The following is a 19,259-nucleotide window of genomic DNA, read 5'->3' as shown; positions in this document are numbered from 1 at the left end:
TATTCATTTATATATTTATTATGTATGTGTGTTTGTACATATATCATAACGTGCATGTGGGGATACAATTCTTCCTGAGGTAGGTGCTGGTATTATGTGTCTCACCTGTGCCTTCGCTGTGTCATCATTAGATTAGCTGAACATTTTAGATCTGGCCATTGCTATGACTGTTCTGATAATTTTATGGAAAAAGGAGTTGGATAATGGAGGACCCCATTGGGTAGGTTTCTTGAGGAAGCAGCATTTAGGAGGCTGAGATCTACACAGGTAAGTGACCAGTTTAGGAAAAAAAACAACCTGCTTAACGGATGCTATAGCAGTTGTGAGCTGCTGGACCCGTGTGATATCAGTGGTGGCTCTAGCAAGTTTACTTAGGGGACTGAGCTTCAAGTCTCTGCCTCTTGCTGTGGATCTCAGTTCTTAATGTTATATAGGAGACATTAGCTGTTCAGCAGGGTTGCTAGGAGTATCTTGGGTCTCATGCCAACCTTATGTCACATCCAGAACATAATATTCCTCGTTGTGGCTGTTGAGTGCAGGGTGAGCCAGTCTTTGGAACAAGCAGTGGAGCACTTAGTCTGTACAGGCACCAGACGAATGGCTGATCTGTTGCTTTCAGTCTATTCTGACAGTGGCCCTGTGATGTTTAGAATAGCTAATGAGAAAGCTGGCTTAGGCAGCAGCTTCAGGTATTTGAGTTCGGGATACAAAATCTTAGGGAACAAGGGACTATGGCTGCTACCCTAGGGAAGGGCTGTGGTCAGAGAGGTAGAAGGAAGACTCATCGTCCAAAACAAAGGGGAGGGAGTTGTTTTTGAGAGGCAGAGTCTCATTCTATTTTAGTTACTTTTCTATTGCTGTGAAGAGAAACCATGACCAAAGCAACTGATAAAAGAAAGCCTTTAAATGGGGGCTTGCTTACAGTTTCAGTGGTTGAATCCATGACCATCATGTCAGGGAGCAAGGCGTCAGGCAAGTGGCCATGGCAGTGGAGCAGTAGCTGAGCAGCTTACATCTGATCCACAGGCAGGAGGTGGAGAGCAAGATTGGGCCTTGTGTTCTTTGTCATTTGCCCAAGTTTTCTCTGTTCATGCTGTTGATTATTGTTGTAGCTGCTCTTGCTCTGTATTTACTTAGAAAGTGAGGTTCTGAGGCCAGACTTGGATATATAAAAACAAATCCTGGCTAGAAAACTTGCTGTTTCCCTATATTCATGTGCCCACTGTCACTCTGCTGTTTGGAGTGTTGGAATCCTTGGTGATCACTTAGCCTTGTCTGCCTATACCAGAAGACAGCCATTCCTGAAGTTCTGTTAGGTAGGGACTACTTCTTTCCTGTCCTTGTCCTTGTCCTTCCTTCCTGCCTTCCTTCTCCTTCTCTCTCTCTCTCTCTCTCTCTCTCTCTCTCTCTCTTTCTTTTTTGTTTTCATTCTTTTGATACAGGGTTTCTCTGTGTAGCCCTGACTGCCCTGGCTTTGAACTCACAGAGATCCACCTGCCTCTGTCTCCTGAGTGCTGGGTTTAAAGGAATGTGTTACCACCTACCAGATACCTTGTACTTTTAAGAAATGATTTAATATCAACTATCTCACTTATTTTAAATAAAGTAAATTTGTATCATCTGTTCAGAGGGTTTGTGCCTAGCCTCTATACTTGTACTGTGACATCACACAGGTGGGACATGAGCTGTGAGAAACTGATGAGTTCAGGTGCATAGGAATTCTATTTGAGTGCTGTTGTAGAGACTGTGGAATTTGCAGGATTCTTTTTTGTGACCCCATGATCTGTGTCAAGTTTAATGTGTCGGGGCAAAAAGTAACTCAGTGGTGTAACCTTTACATAGTATGTATGAGACCTTGGGTTCAGACACTTGAAAACATCAGACAGAACAGAGAAACCAAGCAACTATTTGATAATTAATCAGTCTATAAGAGCAAATTATGCTTTAGATCCCTGGATGAGTTAGAGGTAATGTGAGAAGTAGGTTTGCAAACTCAATACTTGCCTTCTTTGAATTAGCTCTGGCTTGACTTCTCAGAATGGACTATTGTCCACCTAGAAGGGCGGAATTGAGCTCAGATGTGTACTGGAGAACTGCTGCTCCTTGGCTCTTCTGTGTGTGTCCTCTGAGGAAGTCTCACCTGACTTTTTGAGGTATCTTTGTGGATTATCAATTTATAGAAGGAACTTAGTTTAAAAAAAAGGCTCTCCTCTTGTCTGATCTTTTAGTAACTGGTGACTGTTTAGTTCTGTGTTTCAGAGGAGTTTGGTTCCTTCTGAGTGTTTGTTGAATGTAGCAGATAGTGAGTGCTCTAAGGCTGGCAGGAGTCTGTGTGCTGCCTGCTTCTTTGGCAAGAAAATCAGCTCTGAAGAAGCATTTTTTTTTTTTTTGGTTTTTCGAGACAGGGTTTCTCTGTGTAGCTTTGCGCCTCTCCTGGAACTCACTTGGTAGCCCAGGCTGGCCTCGAACTCACAGAGATCCGCCTGGCTCTGCCTCCCGAGTGCTGGGATTAAAGGCGTGCGCCACCACCGCCCGGCGCATTTTTTTTTTTTTAAATAAAAAGACTGGTCACATGTAGCCCTGTTGGCTCCAATAATTGATATATAGCAGAGGATGGCCCTGAAGAGATTCTCGTCCTTCCACTTTCATCTCCCAAGTGCCAGAATTGTAACCATGCACCATCAGACCCAGCTTCCTACCTTTAGTTCTTTCTCAAAAACATAAAAACATGTATATAAAAATTTGCGTGATACCTGTGTGCTGCACCTCGAAGCCAATTGAAGCAGGCTTGTTGATGCATACTTAGACTAAATACTTAGGCTAAAATAGGAGGCCAAGGTAGGAAGATCACAAATTCTAGGCCAGCCTGGGTAAATTAGCAAGACTGTGTTTCAAAATAAAAATAAAATAGGTCTCAGAATGTAGCTTAGCAGTAGAGTGCTTGCCTGCCATATACAAAGCCCTAGATTTGAGCCCTAGTACTACATCTCAAAGCCAATTAAAGATTCGGTGAGGAATATCAATGAAATATCCAAAGAATTAAGCTGAGCATGGTAAGAGTCTCCATCCATGTCTAACAGTGAGCCAGTTTAGACATCCAGAAGATTCTAGGATGATTTGGAAGAAGGAAACAGCATACACATCTCCATGCCTCAACAGATTAGGGGTGCCACTAAAAATTGCTTTGTACTTACTGCTTCAAACTAATTGGAGCTATGTAAGTCACAGCTGTATCTTTTTGATAGGACAAATCTCTTGTATTTATCATTCCTTTATTCTTTTGCCTTGAAGTAGCTTTGTTATTTTGTTTTGAGGCAGTCTCCCTGTGTAGCCCTGGCTGGCCTAGTGGAATTCACTATGTGAATCTAGTGGACCTCAAATTCAGAGATTCACCTTTCTCCACCTCCTGAGCTCAGTGCTGAGATTAAAGGTGTACTTGAGTTTTTAATTTTTGGATTCTAAAATTCATGATTAGGTTTTAAATTACTAAAGTGCAGATCTTTTCCCTTTGTGCTAAGACTGCCTTCAGTGATTTTTTTTTAATTTAATTTTTTTTTTTAATGTTAACCTGGGTGTAAATCTAGTTTGCCTAACAGCAGCTAGAGGGTTTTTGAACTTCAAGGAGGCTACCAGGCGGTGGTACTTTAATTCTGGCACTCCAGAAGCAGAGGGAGGCAGATCTGAGTTCAAGATCAGTCTGGTCTATAGAGTGAGTTCTAGGACAGCCAGGGCTACACAGAGAAACCCTGTCTCCAAAAACAAATACCCCCCCCCCAAAAAAAAAACAAAAACTAAATAGCAAAAAGAACTATAAGGAAGAAAGCAGTTGGATGTTCACATTAGTCAGATTTTATGTTGCTGTGACAAATACCTGTGAAAACTAAAGTGAGAAAGAGTTGACGCACAGCTTCAGAAGTCTCAGTCTGTGTTCCCTTAGTCCTAGTGCTCTGCAGACTGATAGATGTCACTGCAGGAAAGGAGCAGCAGAGCACATATCCAGGAGCATGACCTAGCCATCCAAAGCACATCCTCTAAACAGACCCACCTCCTGTCTGTACCTCCCAGTCATACCATCAAATTATGAATTGTCAGTGGGTTAATTTTTGGTCAGGTCTGAGCCCTCCTGATCCAGTCACTTCCTTATACCCATTAGCTGGCAGCCAGCCATCTGACAATGAAGCCTTTGGGGGATGTTTTAGACTTAAGCCATAGCAGTGTTCTGGGTCTTGCTTGGTATAGAGGTGCCTATGCTGCCCCCCCCCCCAGACAAGGTTTCTCTGTGTAGCTTTGCACCTGTCTTAGAACTCACTCTGTAGTCCAGGCTGGCCTTGAACTCACAGAGATCCTCCTGCCTCTGCCTCCCGAGTGCTGGGATTAAAGGCGTGCGCCACCAAAGCCCGGCTCTACTGGGCACTTCTGTAGGTCTGTGCTATTGCTGGTTCCTGATAAGCTACATAGCATCTTCTACTGGGGAAAACTAGCGGTTTGAGAGCTGGTGGGACCTGACCTGGGAACCTTTGTCTTCTGCAGTTTACTGGAAACTGTGCTTTTGGGTACTTCTCTAGGCTAGCCTGATTTTGAGGCCAGATATGGCAGGTGTCTCTGTCTTCCTATTTGGCATTGGCCTGACCACCATTTTCTTACCTAGTCGTAGTGACAGTTTTGCAGAACAGGGTTCCCAAGAGTCTATAAGACTGTCTCTGGCTGTTTTGTTCTGCCTTTTGGAAGTATGAACTTAATATAGAAAAGTTAGTGATTTTTCAGAAATTGCGGCTGTGGTAAGCCTGAAGCAAGTAAAAGAGCAAGTTAGACAAAACTATTTGTGGGTGGGGAGGAATTCTAGCAGGAAATTCCCTGGGCAGAGACAGTGGGTGCTAGTTTTGTCTGGTTGGTTTATAAACAAGGTGTGTTGATCTGGCTGTTTCTGGCGTGAAAAAAATGCTCATGATTGTCAAGCTTCAAGAATGTGTTTAAAAAAAGAAGGTAGCTGAAGCGATTGCCACAACTTTAAGCATTGATAGTTGAAGTATTTGTTTAAACACTTGGTACTGTGAGTTAGAGCAGGTGTACACACAGGGTCTGTGACATCCTCTTTTGATGCTGAGGCATTGACTTGATGTCCCAGCCTTGGATCAGGGCTACTGGCAGGGTCAAAGATTTCAGTTAATGATCCATGGGAGTATGTGTTGGTATGTGGAGGAAGAATGGGGCAGTGATTTGGGAGTGATGGGCCATGCTGACATTTTATTTTTTCAGGTCTATGTGATTAGCCAGTTAGGTCAGAAAAGCCAACAGCCAGAAAAGTTTTCTAAATTCTGTTCGTTGAAGCCAGGTTAAGCTACATTTAGAGTGGTGGACTTTTTAATCTTGTATTTCAATGGGAAAAAACCCAGGAAGCTTAGCTTTTTAACTTGAAAATGAAATCAAGTGGTCATTGCCGTTCTGCATGGTAAATTCATTTGAGGAATGGACTGGAATGGAAGCCCTTTCCCTTTGCAGACATGATGAGTTCCCCGCCTAGTGTGTGTACTGTTGGGGAGAGAGCAGCCAATGTGGCCACCCTATTGCAGTGGGCTTCTTCTTTCTCCATTTTTCTCAGGGCAGCTCTCATGGTCCCAACCTTGACTCTCAACCAACATTGGTGATCTTGTGCTCAGGGTAGCGCTACTCTGTATCTTAGTATTGAGTTGAGGTGGGGGTTACTATACTTGGATGGAGTTTGGAAAGCTAGAAGGCAACTTTTAGTTTCTAGTAAGCACCTACTTAGAAAAGTATGATCATACATTGTTTCATGATGAGGGTATATTCTGAGAATGTGATAGACAATTTTAATATGAATATCATACTGAAAACCTAGGTAATAAATTTTTATCTAGTTTTAGAGTATGGCTTAGTGCTTTCTGACCGCAATCTTACAGAGACGTGACTGTAATGAATAATATGGACTATTGTACACAGTGACTTTTCTGTATTCAAATATATCTAAATGGAAAAGAGTCACAGTAGAAACAATACATACAAGATTACAAAAAAAAAAAAAAAAAAGGTACTGCCATATGGTATATGGGCACTGAGCATTAGCAGAGCTGCTTGCAGGAAACTGTCTGGGTGAACCTGAATGCGTGGTGAGGGAATGTGAAGTCCTAGGTCTTTACTATAGATCATTGTTGGCTTCATGAACACTATGTCTTTAGGTTATACTAAATTTGTTTATGGTTTTATTATTTGAGATAGATTCTCATAGTGCAGCCCAAGCTGGCCTTGAACCCCTGATCCTCTGTCTTAACCCTCCTAGTGTTGGGATATAGACACATACCACCCATTCAAATTACACTTAAATTTATTTATTTTTAAAATTTCTTCAAGAGGCTGGACATGGTGGCTCATGTCTTTAATTCTAGTACTCAAGAGGCAGAGACAGGCAGATCTCTGAGTTCCAGGCTAGCTTGGGCTTTGTAGAGACACCCTAACTCAAAAATTTTTTTTCTTTCAGGGTCTGGCATCTGGTAAAGTGCTTGTTGTGCAAGGCTGTGACCTGAGTTTGATTCCCAAAGCCCATATATAAAAGGAATGAGGGAACTAACTTAAAACTGTTCTCTGACCTACATGAGTGTATTAATATATAGATTATACACAGAATAGTAATAGTAATAAAAGCTTTAAATTTTTTCTTCAATAATCTTAGCATACTAAAACTATAAACTGTTCAGGCTTTTTGACACACGGGTTAGATCACAAATCATTTGCACATTTGTATGGCTAAATGTGATTTCTTTGCTTTAAGAGTTGAATCTAGCTGTGCAGAGGTGGTGCATGCCTTTAATCACAGCACTCAGGAGGCAGAGGCAGGAAGATCTCTGTGAGTTCGAGGCCAGCCTGGTCTACAGAGTGAGTTCCAGGACAGACTCCAAAGCTACACAGAGAAACCTGTCAAAAGAGTTGAATCTAGAGCCACCTATGCTAGGTACTCTATCCACCTATGCTAGGTACTCTATCCACCTATGCTAGGTACTCTCTCTATCCACCTATGCTAGGTACTCTATCCACCTATGCTAGGTACTCTATCCACCTATGCTAGGTACTCTATCCACCTATGCTAGGTACTCTCTCTATCCAGTTCAAAGTATTATTTTGGTATGGGGTCTTTCACAGGTGCCCAGGCTAGATAGAACAGATTCTGTAGCCCAGGCAGGCCTTGAACTTGTGATATCTCTCTGTGTCTGTGTCTGTCTCTGTCTCTGTCTCTGTCTGTCTGTCTTTCTCTCTCTCCAGGGTCTTACCATATAACTTTGGGTGGCCTGGAACTCACTATGTAGACCAGGCTGGCCTCAGACTCACAGAGATCCATCTGCTTCTGCCTTCTGAGTGCTGGGATTAAAGGCATGCAAAACAACAACAACAAAAAAACAAAAAACAACCCAGTTTTTTTTTTTCCCGTTAAAAACTGACAGGAGTTGTGGTTCATGCCTTTATTCCCAGCATTTGGGAGGACCAACAGACCAAACACCCAACCCCACTTGTTTAGCAAACAGACAGCAAAGATATGAGCATGCTTAGTAGCCTGGGCCCACCCATCCCCCTGAGGTCTTCAGAGGCACCAACACTCCTGCTGCTGTCTGCTTCCTTTGGGGATGCTGCCTGAAGGATCTCCAGCAAGGCTGTTTTGTTTTACAGTTAACTTCCCCCTTCCAAGTAGGGCTTTGTTTGTTTGTTTGTTTTTTAAATATTTATTTTAATTATGTATACAGTGTTCTGCCTGCATGTATGTCTGCAGGTCAGAAGAGGGCATCAGATCTTGTTATAGATGGTTGTGACCCACCATGTGGTTGCCAGGAATTGAACTTAGGACCTCTGGAAGAGCAGCCAGTACCCTTAACCACTGAGCCATCTCTCCAGCTCTCCAAATAGGGCTTTGAACCTTTGCCTTGTGCATGCTAAGCAAATGCTCTACCTAAGAGCTATACCCTAATTCCACTTTTCTTATTCGAAAGTAGGAGTAAATTCCTTTTTTCTTTTTCTTTTTCTTTTTTTTTTTTTTTTTTTTTTTTTGAGACAGGGTTTCTCTGTGTAGTTTTGGTGCCTGTTCTGGATCTCACTCTGTAGACCAGTCTGGCCTCCAACTCACAGAGATCCACACCTGGCTCTGCCTCTCGAGTGCTAGGGTTAAAGGCTTGTGCCACCACCGCCCGGCTAGGAGTAAATTCTTAATATTGAAAAGTATAGTAAATTCATAAGCCAGTAAGTTATTACTATTAAACATACTGTACTATACGTAATTGTATGTGTTCTACTGTTGTTTGACTACCAGCCTAGTAGGTTTTATACCAGGGTCACCACAAACATTCGAATAGTGCATTGTATTGTGATTGGGCTTTAGGAATTTTTTAGCTTCATTGTAGTTTTATATGGCCACTATCATAGACATGCCCTAGAACATGTTATGAGGCTGTGATTGCCTAGTTAAATGGATTACTACTTGTGTTTTGTGATTTGGTAATGCATATAAAATCTTAATTGAATAGTGTATGAAATTTAGAAAGACTGCTGAGTAATTGAAGCCTCACACCTGCCCTACAGGATAAGTAGTCAGTAAATGTGTGCTAAAGTGTTAATTGTTATGTTGTCTTAAGATGATTGTAGTTTGCTTTAATTGGATTCTTGGATGTCACATGAGTTTGAGGGTTCATTCCCCTAGATAGTCTGGCCACCCACTTCTCACCTCTTCCCCCACCCCCACCCCACCCCCTGTTCTACCTGCTTCAGCCAAATGGATGATTAGTCTTAGCTTTTGTCTTTGGGCTCATTTGAACCTTTTCTATCCTTAGTGACCCGTTTAGGCATTGACAGTTAAAAGACTGGATATTGTCATCATGAATGAGCTCCTAAAGCTTCCTTGTGGTGTTTTTTCTAAAGTCTAAATGGTGTGATTCTGAGGAATGTTCTGTTTGATTTTCCTGAGACAGGGCCTTGCTATGTATCCTTGGTTGACCTTGAGCTCGCTGTGTGTTCCTGCTGCCTCCACCACTGCCTTCCCAGTGCTGGGATCAAGCACTCGATGTTTTCTGGTTACCTGTGTAGTGCTGTGGATTTGGCACAGGGCCTTTTATATGCTAAACAAGCAATTTTTCCAGTGAGCTATGTATGCTCCAGCTGTTGCATAAATTTTTCTCTTTTTTTAAAAATTGTGTGTGTGTGTGTGCGCGTGCGCGCGCACACGCATATGAATGTACATGCAAGCAGAGGTTAGAGGTGAGTTGAAGTTGCAGGGGCTTTAAACTGTTTGGGATCCAAACCCACTGCACTAAGCTATCTGTCCAGCCCCAGCTTTTCTTTTCTTTTTTTGTTTAACAGCAAAAGCCACCATTTAACCTCTTTTTAAAAATATTTATTTATTTATGTATATGAGTGCTCTATTTGCATATATGCCTGCATGACAGAAAAGGGCATCTCATCCCATTTAGATGGTTGTGAGCCACCATGTGGTTGCTGAGAATTGAACTCGGGCTCTCTGGAAGAGCAGTCAGTGCTCTTAACTGCTGAGTCATCTCTCTAGCCCCATCTTACTTTTTAAAAACATTGTGTGTGTAATGCTTGGCATTAAACCCAAGACCTTTGTTCCATGGTAAGCATGTCCTCTAGTCCTGAGCTTATTGATATAATTGTTTCCCTTTCTTTTCTTTTCTGTGTTTTTTTTTTTTTTGGTTGGGGAAGTGGAGTATACTGGGGATTGAATTTAGGGCCTCACATATGCTAGATAAATGTTCTGCCACTGAGTTATATTTCCAGTCGTTCATGTTTTATTTATTTACTAATAATCCTGAAGTTGGATCTTACTAAGTTGCCCAGGCAGGCCTTGACATTGTATTCTTCCTGCCTCAGCCTCTTGAGTAGCTAGTATTATAGGCCTGGCTCTAAAACAAAACAGAAAATTTATTTTGGAGACAGGATCTCACTATATATAGTTGAGGCTAGCCATCATTTCTTAGCCCCTGCGTTAGCCTCCTAAATGTTGAGATTGTGGGCAGGAGTTAAAAACAAACCTTAATTGTTAAAAAAGGAGGGTGGAGGAGGGAAGAAGAAGAAAGAAAGAAGCAGCCAGGCGCAGTACATGCTGTGGGGACAGGAGAATCAGGAGTTCAAGACCAGCACCCACTAGATAGTGAGTGCAACCTGGACATGATACCCTGGACGTGATACCTCCCAAACAACATAACGGGAAAGAAAGGACAAAAATCCATGCCATAAAATTCATCATGTGAATAGTTTTTAAGTGTTACCACTTAGTAGTGAGTAATATTTAACCACAGCATATGGAGTTTAGTGGAGTATTCAGTAAGCCTCTCACACAAGGTGTTAAAAATCAGCCTGGATTACAGACCATGGTCTAGTGGAGAATAGCTGTTTAGTTCTGGACTTTGAACTGTATCTTTTCCCCATTCTTCAGGACACGTTTGTACCTGTGTGTATTTATATACAGGTTGAAGTCTTTGCTTCCTTTCTGTGATTATTGAAAAGAAAACAAGCCACCATCAGCAGAAATCACTGCCCACTGTAGCTTTCTTTGGTACCTGAGATAAGTGAAGATTTACAAGAAATTCTCTAAATGACAGAAGCTTTTAAAGTAGCTTTCCTTGTTGGTAGACAAGATAGATTCGGTACTTACTGCTCAGAGGTGGCAATTTTCTCTCCCACTAGTCTTACCTTTTAGTGTCTGTTTATGTGACCCTGGCTGCGTCTGATTGATTGAGCCTGGATGTTCTTCCCTGGTGCTTGTAATCGTCTCTTATCACAAACATGCCAGGTGCCCATGGCAGAGAAACCCCATCTGCTTCCTGAGCCAAGAGTAGTTTTAAGGTGAGACTAAATTCTCTCAGTGACCTTCTTTATCTGATGTCACAGAGTACAAAAGACCTTTTTAAAACTCGGAGCTGAAAATCGCCTGTCTTTTTCATATCGGGAGACCAAATAAACAATTTCACGCTATTGCTTTTTATTGTGTTTAGATACCCTGTTGGCCCTGTAGGTTGAACTGCTTTAAACCAGTTAACTTTCCAGAGGTTTTGTGTTAGTTAATGTTAAACTCACAATACTGAATTTTAACTTTGGAATATGTGGACCAAAAAAGCCTTCTTGTTAAGTGTAGCCTAAAGTGATGGTTTAATTAAGATTTCTGCTTTGTACTTTTCCCAAGACCATTTAAAACAGGGACTTAGGGCCCAGTGGTAGTGGTACATGCCTTTAATCCCAGCATCTAGGAGGCAGAGGCAGGCAGATCTCTGTGAGTTCGAGGTCAGCCTGGTCTACAGAACAAGTTCCAGGACAGACAGTGCTACAAAGAAAAACCGTCTCTTGGAAAAACCAAAACCAACCAACCAAACAAACACCCCCCAAAAAACCCAAAAACAAACCAAACAAAAACCAGGGACTCAGGACTTCATTCTTTTAATCGTGTTTTTTAAAAAAATCCCATTTTCCTTCAAATTTTTTTTTTTTGTTTGTTTGTTTTTGTTTTTTCGAGACAGGGTTTCTCTGTGTAGCTTTGCGCCTTTCCTGGAACTCACTTGGTAGCCCAGGCTGGCCTCGAACTCACAGAGATCTGCCTGGCTCTGCCTCCCGAGTGCTGGGATTGAAGGCGTGCGCCACCACCGCCCGGCCAATGTTTTAATTATAAGGGTGAATAGTAGCAGTCTGACAGCTAAAGTACTGTTTTAAGGTAGCATACCTGTTGAAGAGCAGAAGCTCCTGGGAGTTGACAGAATTGGCTGCCTTTGCCACATTGTGTTTGGTTAATGAGTTGAATCTCACAACTTTATTCTTAGAAATTAAAAACTAGCTGGGTGGTGGTGGCGCATGCCTTTAATCCCAGCACTCGGGAGGCAGAGCCAGGCGGATCTCTGTGAGTTCGAGGCCAGCCTGGGCTACCAAGTGAGTTCCAGGAAAGGCACAAAGCTACACAGAGAAACCCTGTCTCGAAAAAAAACAAAAAAACAAACAAACAACAACAAAAAAAAAAGCAAAAAAAAAAAAACTAATTGCTGTTCTTTTAAGAGTTTTTAGATTAAAGTAGGTAAAAGTTTTATTCACAGAGTTTTGATTATTGTGAACTGAGTATACCATATGTGCATTTATGTATTGAATTCACTTGAGTAGAAAGCACTTACTAACTGGGCTCCTGTGAGCACAGGGCACTCATTACACATGGGAGGCAGCAGAGCCGGCCAGAACTACCTTTCTCCCCGGGCCTGGATTCTGCTGGAGTAAGGCTTTCTACTGCTTGGGCACTTAAAGCTGTCTGGACAGTAGTGGAGCGTGGTCCTGAGGGCTTGGTGCCTCGCTGGCATCTGCCTTTCCCTCCCATCAGATGACATGCTTCAGTCATATCTAAGTAGAGCTCTATCAGTGATAGGAAGGGCCAGAAGGACTTTTTCCTCCATTTCTTTCAGCTGACTGGAGTCCTTGCCAGCCACTATGTGGTGGTTTCGATTCCCCATGTATCCTCAACGACTGGTGTATAATACCTACTTTCAAGGCAGTTTTTGATATTTTGGGTTATCTTGTAGGTATATTTAACTTCTGCCCATTTTGGAATGTCTCATCTTTAGATTAAAGGTGTCTGATAGACTGCTCTAGACTGTTTTTTCATCATTTGAGACTCACTTTCCAGGAGTTTGGTGGAGGTCTCCTTTACATGTTCCTCCAAGTGGAAATGCGGCCTCATTGTGCTGTTAGATGCTGGATGTGCGCCAGCAGCGTGGTGGGATGGGTATCTTGATTGTCATGGGCTCTTCCCAGTTACTGCAGCTCTTAGGGCAGTTGTGAGCAGCTTGAGGGGCTGCTCTCACTCTGCTGTCACAGAAGGCTTTGTCTTCTCCAGGTTCTGTAGGGACCAACACTTTTTTGTAGTTCAATCTGGCCTTGTGAGTAGTGGAATTCAGGTGTGTACCACTCACCCAAACCTCCAATACATATCTTTCTTTCTTCAGCATTTTGAGTGCAAAGTTTCCCTGTTGTAGCCCTGCTGGCCTTGAACTCATAAGGTTGCCCAAGCTGGCCTCAAATTTGAAATCCTCATGTCTCAGCTTCTCCACTGTTGGATTTTAGGCCTATGCCACCCATATCTGGCTTTTCCAGTTCTTCCATTACCTTTAAAGTTCCTCTGGTCTCTGGGGGTGGGGAGTGTCTAAGACTGCTGCCATGCAAACTTGTGTTTTACTATGCCTGTGTACCATGTGTACCATGGCTGATTGACATGTGTTCAGAGAGCCAGGGCCTTTTGTCAAGGCTCTGACAGGACCTGTTTTTGTGGAGCTGGATTTCACTAGCATAGGGGCAGCCCTGAGAGCTCAGATTTCTGTGTGTGCTGCGCTGCATCGCTGTTTCCACCACTCATCTCTTAGTAGGAGAGCTTTGAAAGTTTCTGGCGTCTAGAGACAATGGTGAGTTCAGTTGAGATACCTTCTCAGGCGTCCTTGAGTACTGGTGTCACAGAAGGTAGAAATACAGATGAAGTGTTAACAGTGGGGCCTTGCCACGAACACTGAGCATCCTTCTCCTAACAGAGTCTAGCCACCAGGCTCTGTCTGACAGTGGTTGATGTTTACTGATCCTTGGGCTTTGATCCCTGCAGGAAGGGAGAGGATCTCTGTAGTGACTAAGAGTGAGCGTTTGAGGAATGTATACATTTTTTTTCTAGAGATAGTAAGATGGTTTGATGGGTAAAGGCACTTGGTGTCAATCTGACTAATCTTGAATCCTGGGACCCACATGATAGAAGGAGACTCTAAAAAGTTGTCTTCTGACTTCCATATGCATGCTGTGGCATATACCCTCTCCTCAATAAAGAAATATTAAAAAAAAAAAAAAAAAAGAATTGCCTGGTGGTGGTGGCACATACCTTTAATCTCAGCACTTGGGAGGCAGAAACAGATAGATCTCTGTGAGTTTGAGGCCAGCCTGGTCTATCAAGTGAGTTCCAGGACAGCCAGGACTGTTATGCAGAAACCCTGTCTCGTTAGATAGGTAGCTATAATCTAGGAGGTGTCAAGTGCAGGCAGGCATGACCCTTGCTTATAGAAAGCCAGCATCAGAGATACACAGGCTGATTTTTTCCAAGTTGCAGAGACTATCTTTTCTCCCTAGAGCATGGAAAATCAGCACATAGTAGTTGGAGTTGTGCCCTGGACATTGCCTGACTGCTAAATGCAGAGCACTTAGTCATGCCTGTGAAACACACACCCCATGTCGTCATGGGACCACAGATAGTAAGTAGACTGAGCTTATGCTTTTAGTGGGGAAGGGTGTGAATTATAAGCAGTGCTCTTTTCAAATTAAAAGAATTTAAAATTGAGAATCAGATTAGGAAAGTAAAAGATCAATTGGACTTAATAGATGGAAAAGTAAATGAACTAAATTAAAGAGAAAAGTTGGAAAAATAAAAATAAGAAGGCTTCTCTCCTCCCCACTTACCCACTAGGTGCACGCCCAATCCTGAGTTTTCCCCTGGGTGCTTCCAGGAGTTGAGCACAGGCTTTGCGAATACTAGACAAGAACTTTACTGCTGAGCCAGCATACCCAGCCCAGCAACTGGGGCAGGGTTAGGGCAGGAGAGTGGGACACAAAGGAAGAAAGTGGACAGAGAGATAGGATGATAAGGAAGGTGGAATAAATAGGCCAGAAGATCCAGATGTTGAGATTTGGGTTTTGGGTTTTAGTTACCATTTCAAAATTTTCCCAATACTCACACAAAAATGGGAGATTCAAGGCCAAAGGTAATAAACAAAACTGGCCTCCAACTCCCTGTATAGTCAAGGATAGTCCTCCGGCTCCCCTTCTCAGTGCTGGGATAGGCCTGTGCCACTATGCCTAGCCTATGTTTTTTAATTAAGTAATTAATCCCTCACCTCACTGCATGTTCGGTGTGTGTGTGTGTGTGTGTGTGTGTGTGTGTGTGTGTGTGTGTGTGTATCAGTTCTCTCCTAGCATAGGGGATCTGGGGGTTGAACTCAGGTTATTAGGCTTGGTGACAGAACTCAGGTTATTAGGCTTGGTGACATGAATCTTTACTCACTGAGGCATCTCACTGGCCCTTGCTTTGTTCTTTGAGAGTCTTGCTGCATAGCACTGGCAGATTTGCTGGGCTTGAACTTGTGCCTGTTCTCTTTCCTTTCCTGCCTGCTGAGTGCTGGGATTTAAGGAGTGCACCACCACACCCAACTGAAGATTTAGTTTGTATCATCATACGAACCAGTAGAAACCAGACTAATGTCACACATACCTGAGTATCTGCATTCCAGGTTTGTCAACACCACATATTCTTCCATATTTTTATGATTTAAAAAAATTTGGAGGGACTAGTAATTTAAAGCACTTGCAGCTCTTGGCAGCTCACAGTTATCCATAAGTCCAGCTCCAGGGGATCTGAAGTCCTTTTCTGACCTTCAAGGAAGGGCATACATGTTGGCAAACCACTCATACATATAAAATAAATCAGCTGGGTGTGGTGGTGCAGTCCTTAAATCCCAGCACTCAGGAGGCAGAAACAGGAGAAGCTCTGTGAGTTCTGGGCTAGCCAGATTGATCTACATAGTTGTTTCTAGGAAAGTCAGGGCTTCATAGAGAAACCCTATCTCAATAAAATAAAATAAAATGAATAAAGGTGAAAAGAAAAATTAAGAAAAAGAAAAGTTGAGTTTGGTGGTCCAGGCCTGGTTCTAGTGTTGCTGGGCTGCGGAATGGCTCAGCAGTGAAACACGTGCCAGGAATGTGCAAAGCCTGTGTCCGACTCCTGGAAGGACCAAAGGAAGGAAAAATCCCAAACCCCAAAGCTTCTGACTGTTTGAGTTCCACTGTCAGGAAAAAATACACAGGGCGGAAGAAAACTCAAGGGCTCCCACCACTCTGGGGATCCTGAGTTCTGTAACTGATTTTGCCCTTTGTTCACTTGTTAGACTCATTGACTTTACATGTAACATACAGGATTCTTAATTGTATTTTGTGGGAAGTATTGGGGAAAACAATGTCTACTTCATTTCCCCAGAGATCCAATTAATTATCTTTAAAAAAAAAAAAAAAAGATTTATGTAAGCCTGGGTATTTGGGTTGTGTGGGGGTTGGGATGGGGTGGGGTGGCACATACTTTTAGTCCCAGCACTTGTGAGACAAAGGCATGTGGATTTCTTGAGTTCAAGTCCAGCCTGGACTACAGAGCAGTTCCAGGACAGCCAGGGCTACACAGAGAAACTCTGTCTCAAAACAAAACAAACAAACAAAAGGATTTATGTGTATGGATGTTTGCCTGCATGTATGTATGTATGTATGTACACCATGTGTATGCCTGGTATGTCGTGAAGGCCTGAAGCGGGTGTCAGATTCCCTGGAATGGAAGTTATGGATGGTTGGAAGTGGGTGCTGGGAACCAAATTCAGGACCCCTGCAAGAACAAGTGCTCTTCATGGAGGAGTCCCAGTTAATTGTCCTTTAAAATGTTTTATGCAGTCTAATGTCTTTTTAAATGAAGTCCTTCCATGGTGTTTTACTGTGTTCTAAAGGTTCTTAAGTCATTCCTTTTACATTGTATTTGTTTATCTTTTTTTTTTTTTTTTTTTTTTTTTTTTTGGTTTTTTCGAGACAGGGTTTCTCTGTGTAGCTTTGGAGCCTGTCCTGGAACTCACTTTGTAGCCCAGGCTAGCTTCGAACTCACAGAGATCCTCCTGGCTCTGCCTCCCGAGTGCTGGGATTAAAGGCGTGCACCACCACCACCACCACCACCACCACCACCACCACCACCACCACCCCCACCCCCACCCCCAGCGTATTTGTTTATCTTGTGTGTATAGAGAACTGAGGGAGGAACTTAACTTTGGTTGTTTGCTTAGATGATTGCTTGTCCTGGTGCCTTGCAAGTTTGTTTGAGATTCTCTGGTTCTAGTCCATTGTCTAACATCCTTAAACATCCTAGCTTTATGTTTAACTGGATATGACTCCCAGCTTTGTTTCATTTGAGGGCAGGGGGTTGGACTTGATACCTCTTTAATTTCAGCTAAAAGGTGTAGGATCAGAAATTAATAGCAAAATTTAAACTAGCAGAAGCCCCACTTGCCTTGCCTTCAGTGTACCTCGTCAGTGGCCTTGTTTTCCATAACAAGTTTGTTTATTGACTGTGCATTACCTAGGTTAAAAAGTGCCGCACACACCTGCACACACAGGAGCATGCATGGATAGACCACCCCCAGCATGGTGTTAGCAGCAGGTGTTACTCTTTGTCTCTAGTGGGAAATTGCTCACGTCTGTGGTCACCTGAGAGCACCCACCAGGCCCCACAAGATGTCATCTGTGTGACTGCTAGCTCGGAGAAAGTAGGTCCTAAGCTACTGAAGCCTCTAAGGAAGGTGAGAAGGACAGCATACAGGTTTTCAGTGTGACTACTAGGAATGGAGGGGAAGAAAGACCAGGAAGTTTTGTTCACTGGCACAGGGCTGCAGATAGGCACTCAGTAAACAAGTCCTGTGGGTAATTTTTGGGATTTGAGAGTTGACACTTGCTACATTACTTTTTGTAGATACTAAGTGTTTATCTTTTCAAAACTGTTGGATTTTTGTTTTTTGAGACAGTTTTTTTTTTTTTTTTTTGATAGATAGCCCTGGCTGTCCTGGATCTCGCTCTGTAGACCAGGCTGGCCTCAAACTCACAGAGATCTATCTGCCTCTGCCTCCCGAGTGCTGGGATTAAAGGCGTGCGCCAGCACCGCCAGGCTCCAAACTAACTTTGTATCTTCTAGAACTCACTGTGCCTTTAATTTGTTACATGGCTCATCTCTATAAATACAGGTGAACATTTTTCTCCCTTGAAGCACTTCAAAGTGAGTAAAGAATCTTTGTGACATTTCATCCATAAACACTTCCAAATACTACTCAGAAGATTTAGGATTTAGGATGACTCTTTATGGAGCCACACCATCATCATCTTGTCACCTACAGAATAACAGTAAAGCTAATCTTCAGCCAATATGCAAATTCTCCAGTTCAGCTTTGGGTATTTGTTTGTTTGTTTGTGGTTTGTTGTTGTTGTTTTTGGTCTATTTTTTGAAGTTATTCTGGAATTCAGTCAGGATGCACATAGCATATAGTAACTGTCTCTGAACCCGGGCAGTGGCCCTTCGGGATGTTGGTGTTGGAGAGCCTAGGTCAGCTGTCTTGTGGAGTGTCCACATTGGGCATGTGTTTGTTCTCAGCTTACTTTATTTACTGTCAACCTGGAGGAAAGTCCTGAAGAGCAGTGCTACTTAGCAGACAGATAATGGGAACCAAATGTCTTTAGAAATTTAATTTTTTTCTTCTCCCACAACAAAATAAACAAATGAAATTAATTTCAGTAATTTGTACTTTGTAGATTTTTATATTAATTCATTTGACTTAATAATGTATATGATTCAACATTCTGTGGTTTCAATATGTATCAATCCCTTTAAATTATTAATGAGGTGTTTTACATTTTATTTTTATATAAAATTTCAAACTTCAACGTTATTTTACACTTAATAAACCAGTCATTTCAGTGAAGTAGCTGCATGTTGCTGAAGAGCCCAGGAGGAAGCGGCTTCTCCTTCAGCAGAACACTTGTAAGTGTGCAGTCTTGAAATCAGCAGCATTGCTGCCGTCTGAATCTGTTCTTTTTCTTTTTCAGGTTTGGGTGCTCTGGGATGGAGCGAGTGTGCAGAGGGTGAGGACCCAACCTGGGACGGCATCGTTGGCTTCCCTCCTTAGCGACTGTTGGCTTGAGCAAACACCACCCTGGGATGAGGATGTCTGCAGGCATCTGGCTCCTGCACCCCCTCTGGGGAAGGACCTTTCTTCTCCTACTCTCTGTGGCTATGGCTCAGTCCCACTGGCCCAGCGAACCCTCAGAGGCTGTGAGGGACTGGAAGAACCAGCTTGAGGCATCCATGCACTCAGTACTCTCAGACTTCCATGAGACTGTTCCCACTGTGGTTGGCATTCCCGATGGCACGGCTGTTGTTGGGCGCTCATTTCGAGTGAGCATTCCAACAGATTTAATTGCCTCCAGCGGAGAAGTGATCAAGGTGAGACTGCATATGAAAACAAGAGTGAGGAAGAGTCCGTCTTCCATTTTTGCTTTGATGTCTTTTCCTTTCTTGTTGTATTTTATTTATTTATTGAGATGGGGCTGGCTTAAGTGCTCACATGCATGTGTGAGTACCACATGTATGCCTGGTGCCTGCAGAGGTTAAAAGCAGCTGTCAG

The 19,259-nt window shown here is 42.8% G+C and overlaps 1 protein-coding gene across 15 annotated transcripts in view; it reads left to right on the top strand.

Moving 5' to 3' along the window:
- Dag1 (dystroglycan 1) overlaps nt 1–19,259 on the top strand; it is a 66,957-nt gene that overhangs the window by 26,925 nt on the left and 20,773 nt on the right. For all 15 annotated transcript variants that reach the window (XM_052720831.1, XM_052720746.1, XM_052720816.1 and 12 more), the window contains one exon: nt 18,682–19,078. In XM_052720831.1, the coding sequence (XP_052576791.1) occupies nt 18,794–19,078 (285 nt within the window). In that variant the 5' untranslated portion in view covers nt 18,682–18,793. The remainder of the gene's footprint in view (nt 1–18,681; nt 19,079–19,259) is intronic.

The sequence above is a fragment of the Peromyscus californicus genome, unplaced genomic scaffold (genome assembly GCF_007827085.1).
Source record: "Peromyscus californicus insignis strain IS unplaced genomic scaffold, ASM782708v3 Scaffold_11__1_contigs__length_118956290, whole genome shotgun sequence".
NCBI classification, from domain to species: Eukaryota; Metazoa; Chordata; class Mammalia; order Rodentia; family Cricetidae; genus Peromyscus; species Peromyscus californicus.
Note: the sequence above shows the minus strand (reverse complement) of the source record. Positions and strands in the feature narration are given on the sequence as shown.